The 25,825-nt window shown below is 31.5% G+C and overlaps 1 protein-coding gene across 1 annotated transcript in view; it reads right to left on the bottom strand.

The window, feature by feature from the left end:
- Positions 1-25,825, bottom strand: part of LOC127733115 (uncharacterized) — a 133,159-nt gene that overhangs the window by 36,599 nt on the left and 70,735 nt on the right. The window contains exons 9-14 of the mRNA XM_052242409.1: positions 21,711-21,803; positions 17,154-17,243; positions 16,080-16,208; positions 11,206-11,275; positions 8,520-8,732; positions 2,795-3,010 (exon numbers count right to left, since the gene is read on the bottom strand). Coding sequence (XP_052098369.1) covers positions 2,795-3,010; positions 8,520-8,732; positions 11,206-11,275; positions 16,080-16,208; positions 17,154-17,243; positions 21,711-21,803 — 811 coding nt within the window. The remainder of the gene's footprint in view (positions 1-2,794; positions 3,011-8,519; positions 8,733-11,205; positions 11,276-16,079; positions 16,209-17,153; positions 17,244-21,710; positions 21,804-25,825) is intronic.

Raw genomic sequence — 25,825 nt, 5'->3', positions numbered from 1 at the left:
CGTGGGAATTATGATCGACGAGTCAACTGATCTGGCTACGCAAAAACATTTAATTTTGTACTTATCATTGTACAAAGAAAAATGTTATCACTGTTCAGTAGATTTTACACGGTTTAAAACAATATCCTTCATTGGGCCTCCTCAATGTTATCTATAAATACCGCATCAGTTGTAAAAGTCACGTGGTCAGGTAATCAATACACAAAAAGAAAAGTATCACGTGTATTGATGATCAAGTTGTACTGCAATTAAAGCCAACATCAACAGTTTCAAATAAGATGGCCTTAATTTACAAATTGTTAAGTACTCACAGAGAGAAGATAGATTATATAAACAGAAAAAAAACATGAGAACAGTCAGGTACTGAAGCTGATTGATGCAACGATGGTTACTGTATTACGATACACAGAAAATGACACAATACCGAGGATAATATTTTATTTATTTTTAGAATGAAGAAAACAAAACAGTTATAAATAATTTTATTGCATATAACACTACTAATTATTAAGACACATATATCAATTTATGCATCCTCTCAGTTACATTTAAGTATCCAGCTGATCATTGACCGTCAAAAATATTTCTTTGAAAAATGTCCGGCAGTCGTCAGGAAATTTTGGAAGCCCTGCACGGAACATGTGTACTAAGTTTCAAATTGATTGGAATTCAACTTCATCAAAAACTACCTTGACCAAAAACTTTAACCTGAAGTGGGACAGATGGACGAACATTAATGAACGGACGCACAGACCGAAAAACATAATGCCCCTCTACTATCGTAGGTGGGGCATAAAAAATGCAAATTTCAATATGAACAATGCTCAAAATTTTGTCAGAAATCAACTTTTTATGATTAAATCAGTGTTTATATTGAACAGATTGAAAATATATTATTGATATTGAATAAATACAAAATCACATGCAGTTTTTTTGCGTTGAAACATGTATTTTCATCTATTTAGAAGATAATTTTTTTACTCAGGTAAATTAATCAAAGAGTGATGGATTTCTCTTAGAAGAAATTTAAGTGTCCCAGTGAATAAACTACACAGAGAACAATAGCTATTGTATTTATTCAATGGGACAATAGAACTGACAAAAGTTTAAATAGATTGACCAATAGGAGATGAATCTGTGGAAAAGTTTCATTTGGTTCTTAAACTAAAGATTTCAAGAGTGTCTCATTATACATAATCAACAGTTCTCTCACAATATTTTCATGGTTCTTCTATGTTTTCCACTCACAAATTTATGACTTGATCATATTAGTCTTTTATTAAGTCAGAAATGAGCTAATTAAGAATTCTTTTGATTATTTTGAAACAGTTCTATGAAGTGGACTACCAATACAAAATGTGCAATCTGGAATATACCTTTACTTTTAAATAAACTATCAAGAAGTTCTAGACACAATCTTTATAATTTGATCATACATATTGGTAACTGATTTTAGAATGTACTATTTTATATGTAGATAATTTTTTTTTCATTATATGGCTATAAAATTTCTCTTTGTCTCATTGGCTTAATATAAGATTTTCAAAATCTCATGTTAACCTAAATAGTTATTTCTAGGCAAAGTCAATCACATAGGTTTACGACATTGTGCAAGTTCTTGTTTTTCCTCTTACTTTTATTGGTTGTAAAGTTTTTTTAATACATTTTATTGAGTATACAACTTTTTAAAGTTAGCAATTGCCAAAGCAGAAAATATATTTATCGAACTCTCAGGCAGATAAGAGCCTGCATATGGTACTGAAATTTGTCTATGACTGAACCATTTTAAGACAATTTTTATCAATACAACTCCTCGAAATAAAGTATAATAAATGAGGACAATGTGAATATCATATAAAGTTATAAAGGGACATAACTAAAGAACGGTAAAAGTATCGCTACCAAAATTAGTACTTGATCTGAGTTTTGTGGTAATAAGTATTGTGTATAAGTCTCATAATATTTGGTTGCGCCTAACATAAGTTAGAGACAGAAACTAAAAATTCAGCAATTTTTCCATTTGTAAACAGGCATAACTCTAGAATGGTAAAAGTGACACCTCCAAACTTCAGCTTGATCTGTACTTTGTGGTAATGAGCATTGTGTATAAGTTTCATAACATTTGGTTGAGGCAAACTAAAGTTAGAGAACAGAAACGAAAAATTCAGCAATTTTTATGTTTATAAAGGGGCATAACTCAAGACCGGTAAAAGTGACACCACCCAATTTCAAACTTAATCTGTATTATGTCATAATAAGCATTGTGAATATGTTTCATAACATTTGGTTGAGGCAAACTAAAGTTAGAGAATGGAAACGAAAAATTCAGCAATTTTTCCATTTGTAAAGAGGCATAACTCTAGAACGGTTATAGTGACACCACCAAAATTCAAACTTGATCTGTGTTTTGTGGTAATAAGCATTTTGTATAAGTTTCATAACATTTGGTTAAAGAAAACTAAAGTTAGAGAAAGGAAACCAACTTTGGGAGGTACGTACGTACGTACAGGCGGACAAGATTAAAACTTAATGCCCCCTCCGCTACAGCGGGGGCATAACAAAGAAAACCTAAATGTTTGTAGGCAGGATGCTTGCTTATCCAAAATAATATAATGGTTAACATTGTTAAAGTAGACTTTAAAAGTTTTTTTTTACCTCTCACGAAGAAGTTATATATTGGTAAGCATTCTGATATAAGAGGTATATTTACAGCTAAAACTGTTCAACTAAATTCAGTTTAACACACTTGTAATTGTAAAATGGTGTAATCTAAACACCTGGTTCACACCCTTACCAAGATCTTCTGGATCAATGCTGACTACTGTCCCTTCTATGCCATCAGGTATATCATTCTTCTGCCACATCCAATCAGGTCCTTTTATCACTTTGGTGCCAAATTCTGGCATAATTGGTAGATTGTCTATTTTAGGTGGACCACCACCATAATATTCTAAAAGTTCTTCTATTTTCTGTTTTGTCAATGGATCATTCTCTGCATCCTCTTCGTCGCCTTGAATTAAATATATATATATATAATTCAATAACAGCCATATTAATAGTACCCGGTCATTTAGTTGGTTCCTTAGTAATTTACCAAATTTGGATATATATTTTGCATCAAATTACATTTTATAATAAATGCTTCGCTGGGCGCAGCTTGATACGACCGCAGAGGTCGAACTCTGAACAGTTGGGGCAAGTGTGGACACAACATTCAAGCTTGATACAGCTCTGAATTTGGATTGTAATTAAATATTTGACACAGCATAGGTTTCTGACACAGAAAGAATGTGGTCTAAGAACTTGAATTTTTTTTAATTTACCTATTATGGTCCAATGTCCAAAATCAAAATACATGGTTAGATTCAGCAATTTTTGTTAAAATCAAACTAAGTTTAATTTTGGACCCTTTGGACCTTAATGTAGACCAATTTAACAAACGGGACCAAAAATTAAAAATCTAAATACACAGTTCAATTTTTGATGAAATCAAACAAAGTTTAATTTTGGACCCTTTTGACCTCAATATGAACCAATTTGATAGCGGGGCCCTCAAATAAAAAATCTAAATACATGGTTAGATTCAGCATATCAAAGAATCCCATATATTAAATTTTTGTTGAAATAAAAAAAAGTTTAATTTTGGACCCTTTGGACCTTAATGTAGACTAATTTAAAAAACAGGACCCAAAATTAAAAATCTAAATACACGGTTAGATTTGGAATATCAAAGAACCCCAATAATTCAATTTTTGTTAAAATCAAACTAAGTTTAATTTTGGACCCTTTGGACCTTAATGTAGACCAATTTGAAAACTGGAGCCAAAATTAAAAATCTAAATACACGGTTAGATTCGGCATAACAAATAAATAAATGTGGTGAGAGATTTTACAAATCTAATGCGCCATACTGTGCAATTAAAGATTACTTCTTGAAATTTTTCAATATTTGAAATTTGAAAAAAAAAAATATTTGAAGAATAATTCTTTTTAATTTCTGAAATCTGAAATGAGAAAAAATTGACCCCCCACAATTTCTTTTTACCCCCCACCCCCCTTTTTTCCCCAAAAAAATTCTTTTCCTCAAGATATGGTCATAATCTCAGTGCTAACTTAATCTATTTTATAATAATCTAATTTTGGATGTAACGCGTCTTCTGATTGGCTGACGTTGTTTTGTTTATCAGCTCATAGACATAATTTTGTCATGTGACCGTGACGTCATCAATGTTTTTTCATGGTTTACTCAGGTTTAAAATGGAATTTAGAATTAAATTATAAGAAATTACTGTAATATTTTTTCTGTCTATTCGAAATAACATAAAAAATGTGGTGCACACTTTAAAATAACCCGCTACGCGGGTTATTCAGTGTGCACCACATTTTTGATGTTATTTCTTCATAGACAGAAAAAATATTACAGTCATTCCTTAAATAGAATTTAAAATATAGGGTCAAATCTTTCATATGGATTTTTTTGTAAAAAAAAAAGATTCAACATTTGCAGATATTTTTACTGGTCTTCCTTTATAAATATGCATTTCTTTAAACATAATTTAAAAGCAGTGTAAGGGAAGTAACCAAAATCCTAACCATCCCTTTGTGGTATGGAAACTTGTAGTATAATTACAGAGAGATCCATACACCGTTCAACAGTTATTGTCTGGAAACTAGAAAATGCTTATTTTTGGCCCCTAATTCCTTAACTGTTGGTACCATAACCCCCAAAATCAATCCCAACCTTCCTTTTGTGGTATTTAACCTTATGGTAAAATTTCAAAGAGATCCATTCACTTAAACTAAAGTTAGAGTGCGAAAACCAATGTGTCTTCGGACAACAACGACGCCGGACACCGACGACGACGTCATACCAATATACGACTACAAAATTTTTTTGCGGTCGTATAAAAAGAGTATTGTAAATAATTTATTTTTTATTGGATTCTGAGAAAAACAATTTTTTATTGACTTTAATTCACTAATTTTTTTTCCAAATAAACAACTAGGCTAATTTACACTAAACTAGAATCATCACATATTGGTCTGATAAATATTGTGCCATCTGCCTCTTGAGAACATGGCTTTACATTATTTCTACATGTACTAAAATTGTCGCAGTGTAGATGCCAAGTGAGCAATACAGGTTTGTTTGAATATCAATCAAAAACTTTCTGTCTTTAATGTCTTACAGAGTAGTTATCAAATAATAATGGACACTGCTAATCAAATGTTCTAATAAGAGAAAGGTCAATTCTTTTGAAGATGAAGATGAGGAATTTGCAGCAAAGAATAGGATTTTTCTATTCAGAGGAATGATGCTAAAACGTCGGAATAAATGTCTTTGATTCCTTGCCCTATCCTCTCTTTCAGTCGAATTATTGGCTAATATGGATAAAACCCAGAGAGGCATACATTTATAAGGACATACCAAACTGATCATGCACAGATTTATTTGTGTATCTAAATTACCCTTTCACTTTTAGAAGGATCAATCACGATCGATGTAAGCATTTAAAAAGATCAATTAAAAAAAGATCGATCTCGATAAACTTTTTATGTCTGGTTGAAGATCGATCCTTTCTGTTTACATTAGACTAAAGATCTATTTTTTTCTGCTAGTGTAAATGTGGTCTAATTTCAATATTTCTAGAAATTCTATTCAAAATAATTTTGACTATTTTGGAATGGCAAATAGTCTTGCAGAGTTGGTGGACCATTTGGGCCATGATGACTGATTTTTTAGATTTTATAATGCTGAACATTTTTGCTTTTTTTTTTTACAGTTTCTCTTTATCTATCATACTTTGTGTGCAAAAACTGCAAAAATGGAAAAAAAAATTGTCTTTCAAGGCAATAACTCCTATAAGTGGTCAATTGACAATTACGGCCTAGACATTATTTTACCGAACACTTTTGCTTTTTACAATTTCTATTATGTTTCTGCAAAAAATTAGCAAAATTAGTCTTTCAAGGGCAATAACTTCTATAAAGGGTCAATTGAAGATTTGTCCAGGTTGACTACCTACACGAAATGTGACACCTGTAAATCACATGGAAACCAAGTGTAAAATTCATACCTTAACCTAGCGTCATTGCAATATTTAGAGAATGCATGTCCAAGGGTCAACCAGGTATAAACTAAGTGTAAATGAGGAGGAAACCAGATGTAAAATTAGGTGTAATATTTAAATGAGTACACATGGTCAACCAGGCATAATTTGCAAATGAGTATGTTTGATCAAAACAAATACAGGTGTAATATGGGCAATAACTCCTATTAGTTGTCTGACATTTATGATGTCATTCTGAACATTTCTGCCTTTGTTATATTTTCTCTATCCATAGTGGTTTTCAAGTTACTAGACAAAACTTACATTTTGCCCCTTTGTTCTGTTTTTAGCCATGTTGGCCATGTTGGTTGGCAAGTGGGGTCATAATACACATTTTTTAAACAAGATTACCCAATCATGATTGTGGCCAAGTTTGGCCCAGTAGTTTCAGAGGGGAAGATTTTTGTAAAAATTAATGGACTACATGATAAGACAACTGAGTCAAGTGATGAGAAAGATCACCTAGCCCTGAGGGGCCAGGTGACCAAAACATTTCTAAATGGCAAAAATCATCAGTCAACTCCTTATTGGAGTTATTGCCCTTTAATGATGGTTTTTACAATTTTTTTTTTACATTTCACCTTTTATCTAAAATAAACTGTTGAATTGCCTGTTGGCAGAAAATTGGAAGAAAGACCATCTGATGGACAGCAACATTGTTAATTAATTTAAAGACACTGGACCATGACCGTGGGGCAGGGACTTGAAATAGTCGTCAACTGATATGTACTGATAGTAATGCAACTTTATAAAAAATATCATTAATCTATCATAAGTAGTTAATATCAATCTGACTTAAACAGAAGACTTAATATTGGAAAGTGCTTATTAATTCAAAGACACCAGACCATGACCTAGGGGGCAGGGCCTCTATATAGTTGTAAAACTGATCTATACTGATAGTAATGAAACTTTATACAAATTATCATTTATCTTTTACAACCAGTTCCTATCAAACTGACTTAAGCAGAAAAATTAACATTGAAAATTACTAATAAATTTAAAGTAGCTGGACCATGACGTAGGATGCATGGCCTCTAAATAGTCATCGAACTGATAATTCCTATCAAACTAACTTAAGCAGAAAACTTAACATTGAATTTGGAAATTGCTTATCAATTCAAAGACACTGGACCATGACCTAGGGGGCGGGGCCTCAAAATAGTAATCCAACTGATATGTACTGATAGTAATGCAACTTTAAACAAAATATCATTGACCTATCACAAGTAGTTCCTATCAAACTGACTTAAGCAGAAAATTTAACATTGAAAATTGCTAGTTAATTCAAAGTCACTGGACCATGACCTAGGGGGCAGGGCCTTGAAATAGTCATCAAACTGATATGTAATGTAATGCAACTTTATACAAAATATCATTGATTTATCACAAGGTACCGATAATGCCAATTATCTTGTAAACTATAACAGACATTTTAAAAAGCAAAAATAATCAGCAGTACAAGATCTACAGATATGTCAGCATGGCCAAAATTGTCATGTCAACTCCTTTTAGGAGTTATTGCCCTTCAGAGATGAATTTTACCTATTTTCTATTTTGGCAAAAATTTCTGGGGATAAAGAAAAACTGTAAAGATGCAAAAATATTCAGCAAGACAAGAACTACAAATATTTCAACATATCTGAAATTGTGAGTTTACACCTTATTCATGTAGATGTTGCCTATAAATGAATATTTCCCGCCTTTTTTTCATTTTAGGCAAACGTGATAAAAAATCGATAGAAACTGTAAAAAATCTTTAAAAAATTCAGCAAAACATGATCAACAAAAAAAGAGTATTGAACTATACTCTAGTTTACAATGTTGGACAGTGGCAATTGTTGAAGATGTACATAGATCCAAGTGAGTGACACAGACTCATTATAGCCTTTAGTTTTCAGCATCATAGAATGTTTCTGTTCCCCAACTTTTAAACAAATTGATTTATACTGAATTAAATGCATGCTTATAAAACTAAAGAGATTTGGTATGATTGCCAATGAGACAACTATCCACCAAAGTTCAAATGAAGTGGATGTAAGTAAATTGCATGCTTACCTACATAATCATCGTCATGATAGAACATAAAGGGGAATATTAGGTATTTCCTTTTTATTTTACAGTTTTTGGTGTCTGTTATCGTAAGATGAAAGAAATATATATGTTACTTTTATCAGTTTACTACCAGAGCCTGTGATGGCCAATTTAGCAAAAAAAAAGTAATGTTTACCTTGAAAATGAAGAAAATATTTTTTATCAAAAATTAATGTTAGGATCTCCACCGATACATCTCATTTGTGATTTTAACACACCCCACTATCTGCATTCTTTCAACTGTGAGTTTACAATGTGGAATCTTTTGAAATTTGTATATCCTGAAATGGTTTATATATGCTTAACTTTACATACCCAATAACCCTGGAAGACGAAAGAGCAAATCTGTTTCTTCATCGTCTTCTTCCTCCTCATCATCATCATCACTATCTATACCTAGTAATTCTTCTAGACTTTTTCTTCCACTCTTCCTTGCTTTATTTTTCTTCTTTGGATCTTCAGGAAGTGGGGGTGGGTTCTCTCCCCTTTCTATTGCTTCAGCTCTATCTATCTGGTCTTGTAATCTCTCTGTTGGAGTTTGTAAAAAGAAATATCTTTAAAGCTTGTCATAAGAAAGGCTTTTAACTCCAACAACTGTTCATACTTGCCTGGCTGCACAGTTTATTTAATTAAAAATTAATTAAACATTTAAAACAACTTTTATCACAAAGATGAACATCAGAGGATTATAGTCTGTAGGTTCAGAAATTATTGCGGGTTTATCATTATTGCAATTAATGCAACTGGGTGAGTATCACAATAATAAGAACTGGCATTCTGAAATCTGATACATATATTTGTATGCAGCTATTCCTGTATTTGCAATAATTATTCTCACATTTTGGTCTGTCATGTCTAAATTGTAAAAATAAATGCATGGAATAATTTCAGAATTTACAGTAGTAATCAAGCATGAAGCATGTACCAACCCCACAACATGACACAAAAAAGGTACTACCTATACAAGAAAGATTAAAAGGAATAACAAGCATTCATGGCAATACATAGTCCCCTACTAATTAAAAATTAATTGTACTGGAAAAATATGCTAACTTGATCTATAAATTGTCATGGTGTAAACTATATAACAAATATCAAGTCAATATCTTCAAGCATGATGACAAAATTGTGGAAAACGGATTATTTAAGTGAATTGTCTAAGTCCAAGGACCATAACTCTGCGCAAAAACATCAGACTGAAAAAAAATTGAACTTGGTCTGTTACTTGTTATGATAAAACTATTAAACCAATTATCATATCAATATCTTCAAGCATGACGAAAAAAAGTGTGGAAAACTGATTATTTGAGTGAATTTTCTTAGTCCAAGGACCATAACTCTGCACAAAATTATCAGACCGGAACAAAATTCGAACTTGATCTATAACTTGTCATGATAAAACAATGTACCAATTATTTTATTAATATCTTCAAGCATGACGAAAAAAAGTGCGGAAAACTGAATATTTGAGTGAATTTTCTAAGTCCAAGGACCATAACTCTGCACAAAATTATCAGACCAAAACAAAATTAGAACTTGATCTGTTACTTATCATTATAAAACAATATACCAAATATCAAATCAATATCTTCAAGCATGAAGAAAAAAGTCTGGAAAACTGATTTGCCGGACTGACGGATGGACAGACAGACTGACAGACGGACGGAGTGCAAACCTAAAGTTCCCTTCGACTTCGTCGGTAGGGGACTAAAAATTAGCTAAGAATTTTAACAACACTGGAACTGCAAACTGGAAAATCCTCAAAATTGAAAGGTAGCATTTTGCTTTATCAGATATGACATTAACAAAAAATTTGATTTATGTCTGAAAGCTTCGTGCTGATGTGGTTTGTTGTTGTTTGGTTGCTGTTTTAATTACACATACCTTACATTTCTTTGTACATGTATTCATATACACAAACAAACTGTCTAGTTTTCAACAATTTATGTTTTATGACTATTTTTTAAAATTATGAAAATCAAAAAATAGCTTGTCTATATAAAGCCTAATATTAGTAAAAATTCATTAAGATTAGTGAAAGCATACTTTGAATATGTGGGTCTACGATATTCTGATCAATGTCTTATAACTCATGAACAACTAGTCTTTAAACCATTAGAATCAAAAGCTAAACACCAGTCTTCTACAGACATTTAAGTATATATATATATCACTTCTGGTGATCCGATGGATAAAATCTGTTGTAGTCGTCACTGGTTCAGAGGTACTTATAATATAATTATTTCTGGGACTGCATCTTACATTAATTTGTAGGATCCTTTACAATAGATAATTCAGCTGATCTGTAACAATTCCATCTTCATGCCTTATATATCATGTACTGTGTTACGATGCTAGATAAAAACTGACGAGGAAAGGTAACACCCAGCCACCGAAAGCTTTATTATTATAGAGCCTAGGTGGTCAAGTGGTCTAGCGCGTCGGGCATAGTGCAAGGCGATTTGGTGCCACGATATCTCAGTAGCATGAGTTCGAATCCAGGCCAGGGAAGAACAAAAAATTTGCTTCCGCAAATCTACAGATTTAACATTATTGTGCTGATATTTAGAGTAATTATGTATATAATATGTGTTTTCATCCATGTATCACCTTCACTGGTGATCCAATGGATGGGTCTGTCGTTAAGTTGTCACTTGTTTAGACGTACAGGTTCCAGCCCCGCTCGGGGAGGCAGTAAAGAATCAGATCTAACTCTAACATTGTTAGCTTAATTTCTAGGCACTTTATATATATATAAATACACAATTATCAATCACAATTTTTTTTAAGATATTTTAAATCAAATCTACTATATTTATTATTAAAGTACAAAGATTTAATGCCTATAATTTAGCAAATTGGAGAAATTATGAAATCTTTTCATTCTATGGCTAAATTGACACCAAATTGTACCATCTGTGTGTGTTTTGATGTATCGAATATTTCCTAAAACATCTGACAGTTTGTAAGAGAAAAAGAGGAATAATGAATATAATCTTACTTTCCCTTCTCTGCCTCTTAGTTAAAGCAGGCCTTTGCAGTTTCTCCTTGAACCTCTTAATCACAAATTCCTGGAAGAAGAAATAAGTAATTCTAATCACTGAGTGACATAGAATTCTGATGCTTCCATACTTAAATATAATGTGCTGCAATGATGATTTAAGGTAGATCAGGTATCTTCTGCAATCTTGGATTGTGAAATACCAGAAAACAATCAGTCTAGATCAGATCTTTAATGAAAAATGCAAATATTGAGACAGGAATGCAATTCATTAGTAAGAATAACTATATGTATTTTAATAAAGAAATTAAGAGATACATTTTATTATTAGTACTGTTTTAACAAATATTGCAGTGAATTCCCAGAGGACTTTTGGCATCATGGTAGTGTGATGCTATATTGCTTGAATGAGATGCTATCTGAAATAATTTTCCTATAGAATGTGCTATGGGTGTGATGCAAAAATTTCTAGAAACAATGCTTATTTCCATCTTTCTTAGACATGTTTATAATGGACAAGTCACTAGTCAAGGAATTCTGATGTAATATTATTTATTTGGACATAGTCACGTGTAGTTCCAATTACATAAGGCTAAGTAAGCTATCTTTTTCTGTGTAAGTAATTTTTTCAGAATGCAAGAATCTTATTAATCACTGTTATTATTCAGCAGTTTTAGTCTGAATTCAAATAAATCATCTTAAGAGACCAATATAGCTTTGCGGTCATTATTGTACAATTTTTAACTTGTCATCTGTTACTATTATAAAATAGCTGATATATATTATCTTGAAACATCTGAAAAAAAATATAATCTTAAACAGCAGATATACAACCAACACCAATACCACAGGAATTCAGATGTCTCAATTTAGAAGAATCAATTTTTTTTTATGCTGTATTTTCAATCCAAGTGAGCAAAATTACTTGTGGAAGGATTGGAAGAGAAGTTAGTAGTTAGAGTGTTGAATCTGAAAAAAGCATCACACAGGAAAACATGTTCAAAGGAAGCATGATAACAAATTTAATGGTAGTTCCTTAGATAAGATAAATGTGATAAAAATTTTATACATGGCCATAATGTGTTACAATATACGAGAAATAGGAAAACAGTAAGTTGATAAGCAATGAATCTAAAAACACATCACATGGTAAAGCATGCTTACATAAAGTTTCAGGGAGATATTTTTTCATCACCAAGTTATTGAACTGAGACATTTCACAAACCAAGATGGTCATTCACAACAAATAACATTTAAGTTAATATGTGATTGCTGTTTTTTTTGGTATATACACTGATGAGCAATTCTTTTTTATGTCTGGTTTGTTTAAACATTCCTGCCAGTTTTGTACTTGAAAGACTGACCATCTTACGTTACAAAGTGATTGAAAACTAAAGCAGAAACTGAACCTGTGTGAACAAGGCAAATCAGGAAGTTCATATTGATATGCTCTTTAAGCCATCCTGATATGTCTAAGTGATATTGTAATACGTAGCAAAAATGTACATCACTTTGAACAACCAGATTAAGGTTTTCTTTGACATCACACCCTCCCCCATTTACTTTCTGAGCTCTTTCTCTTCGATTAATCTAATGGTCATGAAAAGAAAACTTAATAAACAAAATATTTAATAAATTTCACTGAGCTGCCAACAAAAGCTAAGTTTTTTTTTATCATTCCTTTACTCTGTTAACAAAAAAAATTCCTCATTTCAAACATTATCTAAAGAGCTGTGTTGCTCACCTAGGTCTATGTGTATCTGCATCAATGGACACTCTCCAGCATATTAGACTAGAAAAATTATTACACCAGGGTTTTCGATATCACAAACTGGTCAAAATATTTACTAAATTTTATCATCGGTACAAGGACATCATTCGTAAATATAAATCAACATGCAGACATCTTATACGTTCAGGTATTTCACATCCAATATTTTATGGTAATATTCTTTACAAAGCACAAAAATGTCGGCATTCACCTCAAAAGCTTACCAAACCTTTAAACAGACTTATTAGGAAAGGATATAGTTAAGATACTGTTTTGGTATTAATATTGATTCACTCATAAAATAAACACATTTATTCTAAAACCAATTGTTGGCATGATACGGGTTATGTTCTTCTCATATATTTTATGATGGTATGATACTAAACCCCTAACAGGAGGGATTGTACTTGATTTTCATATGATGAAGTTATAATCTTTCAATCAGTTTAATTGAGGTCTGGAACTGGCATGTCAGTAACTGCTAGTAGTCCTTTGTTCATTTATGTATCATTGTCATTTTGCTTAGTTTCTTTTGTTACCTATTCTGACATCGGACTCGGACTTCTTTTAAACTGAGTTTTACTGTGCGTATTGCTGTGTTTCTTTATTCTACATTGGCTATAGGTATAGGGGGAGGGTTGAGATCTCACAAAACATGTTTAACCCCGCCGCATTTTTGCGCCTGTCCCAAGTCAGGAGCCTCTGGCCTTTGTTAGTCTTGTATGTTTTTAAATTTTAGTTCATTTATATGTTTTGGAGTTTAGGATGACGTCCATTTTCACTGAACTAGTACACAATTTTATTTAGTGGCCAGCTGAGGACCACCTCCGGGTGTGGGATTTTCTCGCTGCGTTGAAGACCCATTGGTGGCCTTTGGCTGTTGTGTGCTCTTTGGTCGGGTTGTTGTCTCTTTGACATATTCCCCATTTCCATTCTCAATTTTATAGAATATTATACATGACTATGACTAAAATTTACTTTTTGTTGAACTTGCATTGCTGATCATTTTTCTGTTTGCATTTACTCTATATCTTCTATAGTTTTTGTCAAAAAAAAAAAAAAAAAGGGGTAAAGTCTTCATTTAAGGACTACAACTTCTATAAGAAGACAACTGAAAAATTCCTCTACATGTATGCTGACCAATTTGCTGATCATTTGTGCCTTTCTATCTATCTATTATAGTTTTCAAGATGCAAAAATTGGTAAAAATTGTCATTTAAGGGCACTGACTCATATAAAAGTTGACCAACGATTTCAGCTATATCAACTTATTTGTGGATGTTGCCTCGTGGATCATTTTTGCTCTCTAAAATTCTCTCTATCTATTATAGTTTCAATATTTTCATTGCAAACAAACAGAACTAAAGGCTCTAAAGAGCCTGTGTCGCTCACTTTGGTCTATGTGCATATTCAACAAAGGACACTCTCCAACATTGTAGATGAGAAGAGAATTCATAACAAAAATCTCTGTTTTGTTGATCTTGTATTGCTGATCAATTAGTCTGTTTAGTTTCTCTTTATCTTCTTTTATTTTTGCTCAAAACACAAAAGAGGGTAACAAAAATCCTAAACTTAAGGGCAATCACTCCTATAAAGAGTGACAGTCTACTAACTATATCGACAAAATTTGACTTGTTAGTAGATCTTGCCTTGCCGATCATTTTTGTGATTTAAAGTGCATATTTATTTATTGTAATTTTTATCAAATAAGGCAAAACACAAAAAAAAATGGTAAAAATCATCATTAAAGAGCAATAACTCCAATAAGGAGTTGTCGAAACGATTTCCTCCATATATTCTTAATTGTAGTTCTTGTCTTGCTGATCATTTGTGCTTTTTTAGTTTCTTTCTATCTATACTTTTTAGATATAAGGCAAAAATTCAAAAAAATTGTTAAAAATCGTCATCAACGGACAATAACACTAATAAGGAGTCGACTGACCATTTCATCAATGCAGATGCATTTGTAGAACTTGTCTTGCTGGTCATTTTTGCAATTTAAAGTTTCTCTCTATCTATTATAGTTTTGAAGATAATCAGCAAAAATGAAAAAAAATGGTAAAATTTGTCATTTAAGTAAGGGCAATAACTCCTATAAAAAGTCATCTGACATTTTTGACATATATATAAACAATTGGTAGAGCTCAACATTCTGAACATTTTTGCTCCTGTCAGATTTTCTTTAGTTTACAATAGAACATCAAACAATCTGATGATTTTAATTACTGTTTCATGTGCAATCAAGGCAAGGGGTAAAAATTGTGCAAGTTGGCAGGTATCTCATGGTAAGCAGTATATTTTGTAACAATTGCATATCATTTGGACTGGAACTGAAACTGAAAACTCTGCTTAAACTTCCTGTTACTTTTTTCTATTTTCCAACAATTCATTTCATCATAAAAACTATATTACTTGTCAAAAATTTATATGATTACCAAATTTTGTATTTTTATAAACGGCAAAATTATTAGGGCTACATTTTACTTGTTGGTTTTTATATTTGAGTTAATACAAAAATGCATTTAAATAACTGTGATTTATATGGATTTCAATAAAATTAAATTTATTTCTAAATATTCAATACAAAAAAGAATTACTTTGACTTTATTTTGAAACAACCAAAGAAAGTTATAGCAATGAAGAAAACAAATATGTTCACTTGCTGAATTGGATTCATGTTAAAATTTAATCAATCAGTATGAAGAAATATTATTTAGCTTAATAGTCTATTAGGAATCGATGTACATAACTACAGGGAATACCACCACTTTTTAGATATTTTTTGTTACTAACTAGATAACATAGGATAGTTAACATAGCAACAGTATAGTTAGAACAGTTTGGTATGATGACCTTTGACCCTAGTCAGTGACAAACATGGCATTTATGCCACACCAATAAAGACAACAACTATCTTTAAATAATCAAATTTGTTGTTTGCTTCATGAATTGAAAAATTATCTGGCAGTTTAAACAATTTTTGTAATTCATATTGTCATTGAATAATTTATCATTTGGCCTTTTGATTCCTTGATATGTTGAAATAAAGCCATGACAAATTTGCCTATTTAAGAATTATGTTGTAAAAACACGACCAACTTACAATATCATCTTCATTTACATCACTAAACATGGACTCTCCCACTTCCTTTATACGATCTTGGTCTGGTTCATCTTCTGAGTCATCTGGGTTTAATGGTGCTACTTTAATTTTACATTCTGCCAAAATTCTCTGAAAAATTAAAGAACCTTTGTGAGCACACTCACATACCCCATGCCCCCATAATGTCACCTGGAAAACAAAATTTCTCCAGATTCCATAGTTGGAAGACTTATAACTCCTACACAAGTCAACTGACAAAACTTACTTGTTAATAGGCATATCTACATATTATGTCCTAATTAACTTAAAAATTTCATAAAATTCTGTTGTTTGGTTTTAGAGGATTTGTGATGACAAATTGTTGCAGTAGTATATTTAGGCCAAAATTTCTATGTTCAAAGGGGACATAACTCATAGAAAAAAAAATTGATTCGTAATTTCCTGTCAATATGCACATATACATAGTATGTCCTTACTATCTTAACTTATACACATTGCACACTTAAAGCAAGTATCAGACATATAAGGACATTGTAATAGGTGATGGAACACAGTTCAAATTAGTAACTTTTCAAAAGTGCTAATCTTTTCAGCATATCAATTGACTTTGTTGGTATTTTTTTCCTGAACTTCTATGATCTTGCGACATATATATAAGGATAATTTGCATCTTCCAGAGAGATATATACAGCCAGTAGAAAAATTAATTGAAGATGGTACTCAAGAAATTTAAAAGCACAGCAACATTTAAACCAATGTTACACAAAAGCATCTATAGCCTGCTTTCTCATTATTTGATATATATTAGGAGGGAAATGATAACATTATATGGAAATTTTGTTTTTATTTCAATTTATCTTTATTATTTCTATTTACCAGTACCTTTTCTTGTGAGTTTGTAATTAATTTTGAAAAACTGGACAAAAAAAACATTTAAAAGATCAAGTTTTCAGTGTTTGCAGGGGATTTTTTTACACTAGATTCCCAACAGGTACACTTATCTTGAGGTGATACAATACAATTATGAATGAAGGAAGGAAGCAAGATATTAAACCCATTTTCAATGACACATACCTCACAAATATAATTTCTGCAAAGCCATCTGGCATCCTCTGGTAAAACTTTCTCTCCAAATCCATCATGGGCAATTCTGTTGCAAAACCACTGCAAATAGTTAAGTTTAATATGTAAGTACAATAATCCAAGTTAGAAATACATTTGAGAATTTTCATCATTTCATTTTCTCGTAGATATTGTCTTATCATTTCTGCTGTTTACAGTTTCTCTCTATCTTTTATTAAAACAGTTTGAAAATCAATAGGTTGTCCGTTTGGTTGTGCAGATGTATAAATTCGCGGCCAAGTCTAGGCAGAATGGGGAAGTTAAATCTGATGCCTTGTGTAGAGCCTCAGAATGCCAAGCTCTCTGCATGTTAGGGGCATAGGATACAAAAAATATCTCTTGTTGATTTTTCTTAAAATTTTGACACAGTCAATTATAATATGCTCTATTGAAATATGCAAAGAAAATGTATCATCATGACTTACTTTTCAAGAGATTCTAGTGATACATTTGCATATGTCATGTAAAACCACAAAAGTACATTTTTCAATACTTTTCTTAAAAAATAACACAATTTTCAAACAAAAAGATATATTTTTCACACGTTTTTTTATTATTACATTGTAGTTTAAAAATATTTTATTTGTTCCAAATGACAAATGGATCAGTTTTTTTTTTTGCAAAGTGTTCATTAATTTATAGGCTTTTAAGAGAGTACCTAAAATGAAGGCTGAATGCAATAAATTGTTTGTAAAATCATACAATTATTGGTAACTAGAGGCTCTCAAGAGCCTGTGTCGCTCACCTGTATTTACTGATGCTTTGGAAATCATGTAAAATAAGGTTAAAATCATAATTAATAGTATTAGATATTAGATATTATAATGATATCTAAGATAATAACAAAAAACTGCAAAATTTTTGTACAATTACTAACTCAGGGGCAGCAACCCAACAACAGGTTGTCGGATTCGTCTGAAAATTTCAGGTCAGATAAATCTAAATCTGATTTTTTCCACCTGTCAGATTTGCTCTAAATGCTTTAGTTTCAGAGATATAAACCAAAAACTGCATTTTACCCCTATTTTCTATTTTTAACCAAGTCGGCCATGATGGTTGGAAGACGGGGTCATCGGACAAATTTTTTAAACTAGATACCCTAATAATGATTATGGTCAAGTATGGTTAAATGTGTCTCAGTAGTTTCAGAGAAGAAGAATTTTGTAAAAGATTACAAAAATTTACAAAAAATTGTTAAAAATTGACTATTAAGGTCAATAACTCCTAAAGGGGTCGACTGACAATTTTGGTCATGACAACTTATTTGTAGATCTTACTTTGCTGAACATAATTGCTGTTTACAGTTTATCTCTATCTATAAAATATTCAAGATAATAACCAAAAACTGCAAAATTTCCTTAAAATTACCAATTCAGAGGCAGCAACCCAACAACAGGATGTCAGATTTGTCTGAAAACTTCAGGGCAGATAGATCTTGACCTGATAATCAGTTTAACCCTGTCAGATTTACTCTAAATGCTTTGGTTTCAGAGATATAAGCCAAAGTCTACATCTTACCCCTATGTTCTATTTTTAGCCATGGCGGCCATCTTGGTTGGTTGGCGGGGTCATCGGACACATTTTTTAAACTAAATACCCTAATGATGATTGTGGCCAAGTTTGGTTAAATTTGGCCCAGTGGTTTCAGAGGAGAAGATTTTTGTAAAAAGCTAACGACGACGGAGGACGACGGACGCCAAGTGATGAGAAAAGCTCACTTGGCCCTTCGGGCCAGGTGAGCTAATAAAAAGCTGTAAATAGTTAATGCAAATACAAAAAAAGTATGTTAGTGTTTATTTCAATATAATATTCTTGAAGTTGTACATAGTTGATTGCATAAGAAAAATGTGTTAATTTATAAGCTAGAAATTGAAAACCTAGTTTCCTAAATGCTGGAGATCCAATTTTCCCTTTTTGGTGCTAAATAACATAGCAGTGTATTCCTTATGCAAAATTGTTGTGCAGCTTTTCCTGCTGTATAACAGCATGATTTACGAATTGCTGTCATATACCAATTTATTGGTGATTTGCAAAAAACTTTTAAATTTGGATGCATTATTATCTGTGACTATATCATATGCCCTTAAGAACCCTTGTAACAACTATTTGAGGGGTCCTAGGTGGCCTGTTGTAAGGCTAAATTTCTATCCTTATCTACTATACCTGAAATTTTCAATTGCATCTCAAATTTCCGGCCCTTCACCCCGGTCAACCCCTTTTATTGGACTACCTATTGTATAAATTGTTAAATTGTATTCGTCCTGAACATGCATGAAATATTTGCCACTAGCCATAAATTATACAACAATCAATATTAGAAGTTTTGCTGAGCATTTTGGATTTTTTTTAAGGTTTTGTCTTATCTATTATAGTTTTAAAAAAATCGACAAAAATTAAAAAATTGGTAAAATTTGTTATTTAAAGGCAATAATTCCTATAAGAAATAGTCTGACAGTTTTGACGTAAAACACTGTAGATAGATCTCTCATTCTGAACATTACTCTCAATGTCAGATTTTTCTCCATCTATAGCAATTTTTAAGATAATAGACACAATTTGCATTTTACCCCTTGTTCTATTTTTAGCCATGTTGGCCATGAAGGTTGGCGGTTGCTGGCCAGGTTCACGTATGGACACATTTTTAACTACATACCAAAATGATAATTGTGGCAAAGTTTGGTAACTTTCCGCCCTGTAGTTTCAGAGGAAATTATCTTTGTAAAAGTTAATGGATAACAGACGACAAAGACAGACGACAGACACCAAGTGCTGGTGCCAGGTGAACAAAAAAAATGTATATCTGCTTCATATATCATAAATATATTAGCATGAATAAGGAATAAATTTCATTCTAGTCCATTTTTGTAGAAATTTGTCACCTTTTTTCATGAATTCATATTTGGCGGCACCCCTCTCCCAATGAAATTTTGGTTGAAAAGTAAAGAATATGGTATATAAAGAATATTTCAGCAATAATATTTGTGGATTCGGGGTGGTGTAACCATTAATTTTTCACAAAATTGTCATAAATTTTTCCAAATTATGCAAAAAATCAGGTTTTAATGAAATTCACCTACATTTATGACATCACAAATATGTCACTAATGAAGCAGTCCTGATTAGTGAAAAACAATTGGGCATATTAAAATATGTTTTCATCAAATTTTCACAACATTATTGCAGTTAATAATTTTCAGATTTTTCAGGCCAAAATTATGAGTCAGTTACTCCTTTATAAGAATGCAATTTCTATTCATCACCACCTTGTTTCAAACAAAGATTTTCAAATAAAAACTTAATTTTACATATCATGATATTCAAATAGAGATCTGAAAGAGAAAGGGGTAATTAAAATATTATTAAACAACTATGAGCTCATTATATGACATATTATGACATTGAGGACTTTTGTTCATAGACACATAGGTCAGTATAAGTTGGACTTACTTGAGGCAAGTTTTTAATTTCAAGTGAAAAGTTTTTCAAGTAGGTAACTGTTTTGCTGGAAGCTTTCTAAAGTGTTATATACTTTTCAAAACTACAAAAATACTTACACTGAACAAGAAGAAATACAGTTAACAGTATAAAAACAGACAATTAAATGTTAGTACGATATTACAACAAATTACCAAAAAAGTACTACTATATCTACATTCCAAAAATCAGTCAAACATGGCACAAAGTCTACCATGAATTATTTCAGTTTGCAAAGAATTCCACTAAAACCGGTGCTAGGGCCCTGTCTTAGTAAAACACTTTGATAAAGTACTATTTGTTATTGTTTTATATATATCTGTGTTTTTATTGTTATATTATATTGGTTTGAGTTCAGTGCTTTTTAAGAGGATTTGTTGTATATTTTCTTCTATGTACATTTTGTTTATCCACTGAAAGAGTTCAATAAGGGATAGGATCATAGGATGGGTGTTTAAGAAATTAGTCTAACCCCATTACATGTGTGCTTGCCCAAGTCAGACACCTTGTCATAGGTTGTCTTCAGTCATATCTGAATGATTTATCCTTCATGAAATTTGATGATGATGGCATATCTATATACAGCATCTGTAAAATTTATTCACGACTTTTCAAGGCTCAGGTAATTTGGAGCTTGCAATATTGTATACTGGACAATTATCTATTGATGAAGACTGTATGTTGACATCATGACATCTTTTACTCTTCTGTGTTGTTGGTACTCTCTCATTGACATCCCACATCTTATATTACTAGTAATAAAAAATAAATATTCTTGGAGTTTTCTTTTGTTGTGACTTCTAATACCTTTCAAAAAGGAACCAAATCCATTTACTTGTGATGGTATAATGATTGACACTTTCTAACTTGACGTTTAGACAAAACCATTGAATTTCAGAACAAATAAGGTCCCAAGATTAAAATGTATTTAACAATCTAGAAGAAAATGTATTTAATCATCCATAGTATTACCTTTTGAGTTAAATCATTGCTGTGTCTTTTTTTCTAATAAACAAACTATTATGAACTACAAACCTCTCTTGTTTTTTCCCCAGTTGGTACTGCAAACAATCTTACATGATAATCATGTGTCAGATCTTGTGAACATTCAAAGAAGTTTGCATCAACCTTAAAATGTGAAGTAAATCTACTGAATTAGGTGTTTACAATAAAAAGTTATGTTTTATGAATATGATATCAGATTTGATAGTAAATGTCTATTACTTTGACACAGCAATCAAATGACAAAGGTCAACATAAATAAAAGAGTTCTAAATCTAATGAAACTTCAGTACATGTAATGACATTGCAAATTTCTGTTTTTTATTTTTTTTTAAACTTTCGTTTTTGTGCATACCGGATAAACACATGGACACATTAATCAGAATTATAGGTTTTAACACAGTTTCCAAAGACTTACGTAGAGTATTCATAATCATATTTTAATAGTAATAGGGCATCATTTACATAATGTCTTATTTAAACAAACAAGAAAAATACAGGGTCTGGATTGTTTCTGCATGCAATATTGATTGAGGCAACATACATACTAATTTACTAAAGCATAACTGATAATTCCTTGATGAAGCCAAAAAAGAGTTTGGTGAAAAAATGTTTCTAATACAATGACTTTTGTCAATTTTCAAACTATCTGCAAACAGGAAGTGGTGGCACTGCTGATGTAAAAATTGCTTCCACCCTACAACTCAACATTATCAAGCTTCAGACAAAGAATAAGATTATTCTCATCCATAGAAGCCAAAAAAAGTTTGACAACAACTTTTCTTTGTACAATGAGCGTTATAAAATTTCAAACTAATGGCAAACATGAGTAGGGTGCAGACAGAAGTAAAATCGCTTACACTCTACAACTCAACAATATCAAGCTGTAGATCAAATATAAAATCATTCCCTTTCATAGAAGCCAAGAAAACTAAGAATTGGTGAAAGTTTTGTACCCAAGGTCTTTCCCACAGACAGATGGAGCTCTTATAAGCCCTATTTTCACCAATGGTGACGCAAATGAAAACAAATAAATAATTAATAATATGAGGCTTTTCTTTAATATTATAATGTCACAAAAAAATAATTCGAATTTAAAGTAAATTGAAAGAAAGCATTAAAAGACTAAGGATTTAATTTAAATGCATACTTTCATATACCGGTAATAACTTTTCTAATTATTTATATTATATCTTTAAATTTATTTTATAGAATTAAGAAAATTGAGATATATGTGGTAAATTTCAACAAAATAGTTTCATTGCTTTGTTGCGTGGGGTATGGTGAACTGTTGACACAGATGTTCTCAACTGAGCGTCATTTCAATAGTATAATGCAAATATTAAAATAGACCATGACTAAGGGGGCAGGGCCAAAAAATCTCAATGGAAATTATATATACCAATAATAATAATATGACTGCTTACCAATTATTATCAATGACTTACAACAAGATTTTTCCATTAAATAAACTGACCCAATCCATAATTTGTTTTCCTTGGCTTCCCCAAATTTGTCCAGGCAGGACAAAAAATCAGAAGACATCTCCAGTTTTAACAAAAAACTTGATAGATCAACACATCAGTTGATTAATCAATTACAAACAAGAGGCTCTCAAAAGCCTGAATCGCTCACCTGCTGTTTTGTTATTTATTTATTCTTTCCTTTACCTTATTAAGAGTCATTTTGTAGGTCTTGTATTGATGATCATTTTTACTGTTAACAGTTTATACCTATCTATTAAAATTTTTGAGATAAAAAAAAGTGATTTAATGGCAACAAATTCTAAAACTAGTGTGACAATTTGGCCATGCTGACTTAGTGGAAGATTTTATTTGGCAGATAGTTTTTGCGTTTCTTTCTAACTTCTATACTTTTTGACAATAAAATGCTCCACAGGGCACAGCTTGATACGACCACAGAGGTCGAACCCTGAACAGTAAGGGCAAGTATGGACACTACATTCAAACTTGATACAGCTCTGAATTTGGATTGTGATTAAATATTTGACACATCATAGGTTTCTGACATAGAATAAATGTAGTCAAAGAACTGAAAATTTTGAAATTGGACTTATACCTATTATGGTCCAATATCCAAAATCTAAATACACAGTTAGATTCAGCTTCTTATAGAGTCCCTAGCTCAAATTGTCCATTAATAAATATAGCATTCTGCAAATTAATGTATACAGAAAATCAAACAAACATACCTCGAAGTTCTTCAAAAAGTTTACCAAAAAAAAAATGAAAAAAACAATTTCCAAAATATCATTCCTCATTAATACAGTCATACATTTATCCACAAGAAATCGCATCAAAATGATGATGGATTGAAAATCAGCTTATCAGCTACACCCCTTAGAAAACACAAAATTTTCTAATAAATTTGTCACTCAAATTATATCAAATATCCATTTACATCAGCAGGTCAAATCTTAAAGTTCAAAGTGTTCAGGACTTATGCAGGCAGATAGAAATTAAAGTAATGACAAAAGATCACATTTTCTGATGTCTATGCATTTTCCTAGGAATATTTGGGTTTTTAATGAAATGAGATTATACTTTTTTAAGCATTGTAAAACAGGGTAACATTTCCTATACAAATATGTATTTCTAATTCAAGACAAAACAAGACCAATACCCAGTCTGGACCTGCATCTCTGCATGCAATTGATTTAGGTAACACATATACTGGAGCATAACTGATCATTCCCTTTCAATGAAGCCAAGAAGACTTTCACAAAAATTTTCCCTGTACAATATGGATTGAAAAATTTCAACTATCGGCAAACAGAAAGTGGCTACAGGACAAGACATGAAAATTGCTTACTCCCTACAACTCAACATTTAGTCTTAGATACATGATTTTTTGATTAGTTGTTTTTGGCTTTGAACTAGCTGTCAGTAACTGCGAGTACTCTCAATATAAAAATAAGGAAATGTAGTATGATTGCCAATGAGACAACTATCCACCAAAGTTCAAATGAAGTGGATGGAATCAATTATAGGCAACCGTCCAGCCTTCAACAATGAGAAAAACCCATACTGTATAGTCAGCTATAATAAGCCCTGACATGAAAAATATGAAACAATTCAATTGAGAAATTAACGACCTAATTTATAACAAAACAACATGAACCACTGAACTACAGGCATATAAAGAATGTGGCAGGGTTAAACATGTTTGTGAGTGCTCAACCCTCCGCTAACCTGGGACAGTAGTGTAACAGCACAACATAAGAACAAACTATAACAAGAGGCTGTCAGAGTGACAGCAAACCAGATTTTCCTGCAGAGGTCGAACCCTGAACAGTTGAGCAAGTATGGACACTACATTTAAGCTTAAAACAGCTCTGAATTTGGATTGTGATTGAATATTTGACACAGCATAGGTTTGTGACACAAAATGAATGTGGTTTTAAGAACTGAAATACTTGAAATTGGACATTTAAATACCTATTATGGTCCAATATCAAAAATCTAAGTACATATCAGAATCAGCATATCAAAGAACCCCAAGAATTCAATTTTTGATAAAATCAGACAAAATTTAATTTAAGACCCTTTGGACCTCAATGTGGACCTATTTGATAAAGGAGCCCACAATCCAAAATCTCTCAATACATGGTTAGATTCAGCATTTCAAAGAACCCCATCAATTATTTTTTTGTTGAATCAAACAAAGTTTAATTTTGGACCCTGATTTGGACCAACTTGAAAACTGGGCCCAAAAATCTAATATTTAAATACAGGTTTAGATTCAGCATTTGAAAGAACCCTATACATATTTAATTTATGTTGAAATGAAACACAGGTTAATTTTATCCATAATATTTTATGTGCAAAGGGAATTAACTCAAACTGGATATGATGCAATTTTTCAAATTATAATCAATAATATAATAACAACAACCAGTGATGACTAAGTTCTCTAAAATTAGATATGATTTAACACTCAAACATTGTTAGAATCAGCATATCAAAGAACCAAAGAATTCAATTTTTGATGAAATTAATCAAAAGTATAATTTAGGACCCTTTGGACCTCAATGTGGTATTATCTTATTAATAATGAAAAGAAAAACAGGTTTAGATTAAGCATTTCAAAGAACCCTATATATATTCAATTTATGTTGAAATCAAACA

Source organism: Mytilus californianus, unplaced genomic scaffold (assembly GCF_021869535.1).
Source record: "Mytilus californianus isolate M0D057914Y unplaced genomic scaffold, xbMytCali1.0.p SCAF_3, whole genome shotgun sequence".
Taxonomy (NCBI): domain Eukaryota; kingdom Metazoa; phylum Mollusca; class Bivalvia; order Mytilida; family Mytilidae; genus Mytilus; species Mytilus californianus.
Note: the sequence above shows the minus strand (reverse complement) of the source record. Positions and strands in the feature narration are given on the sequence as shown.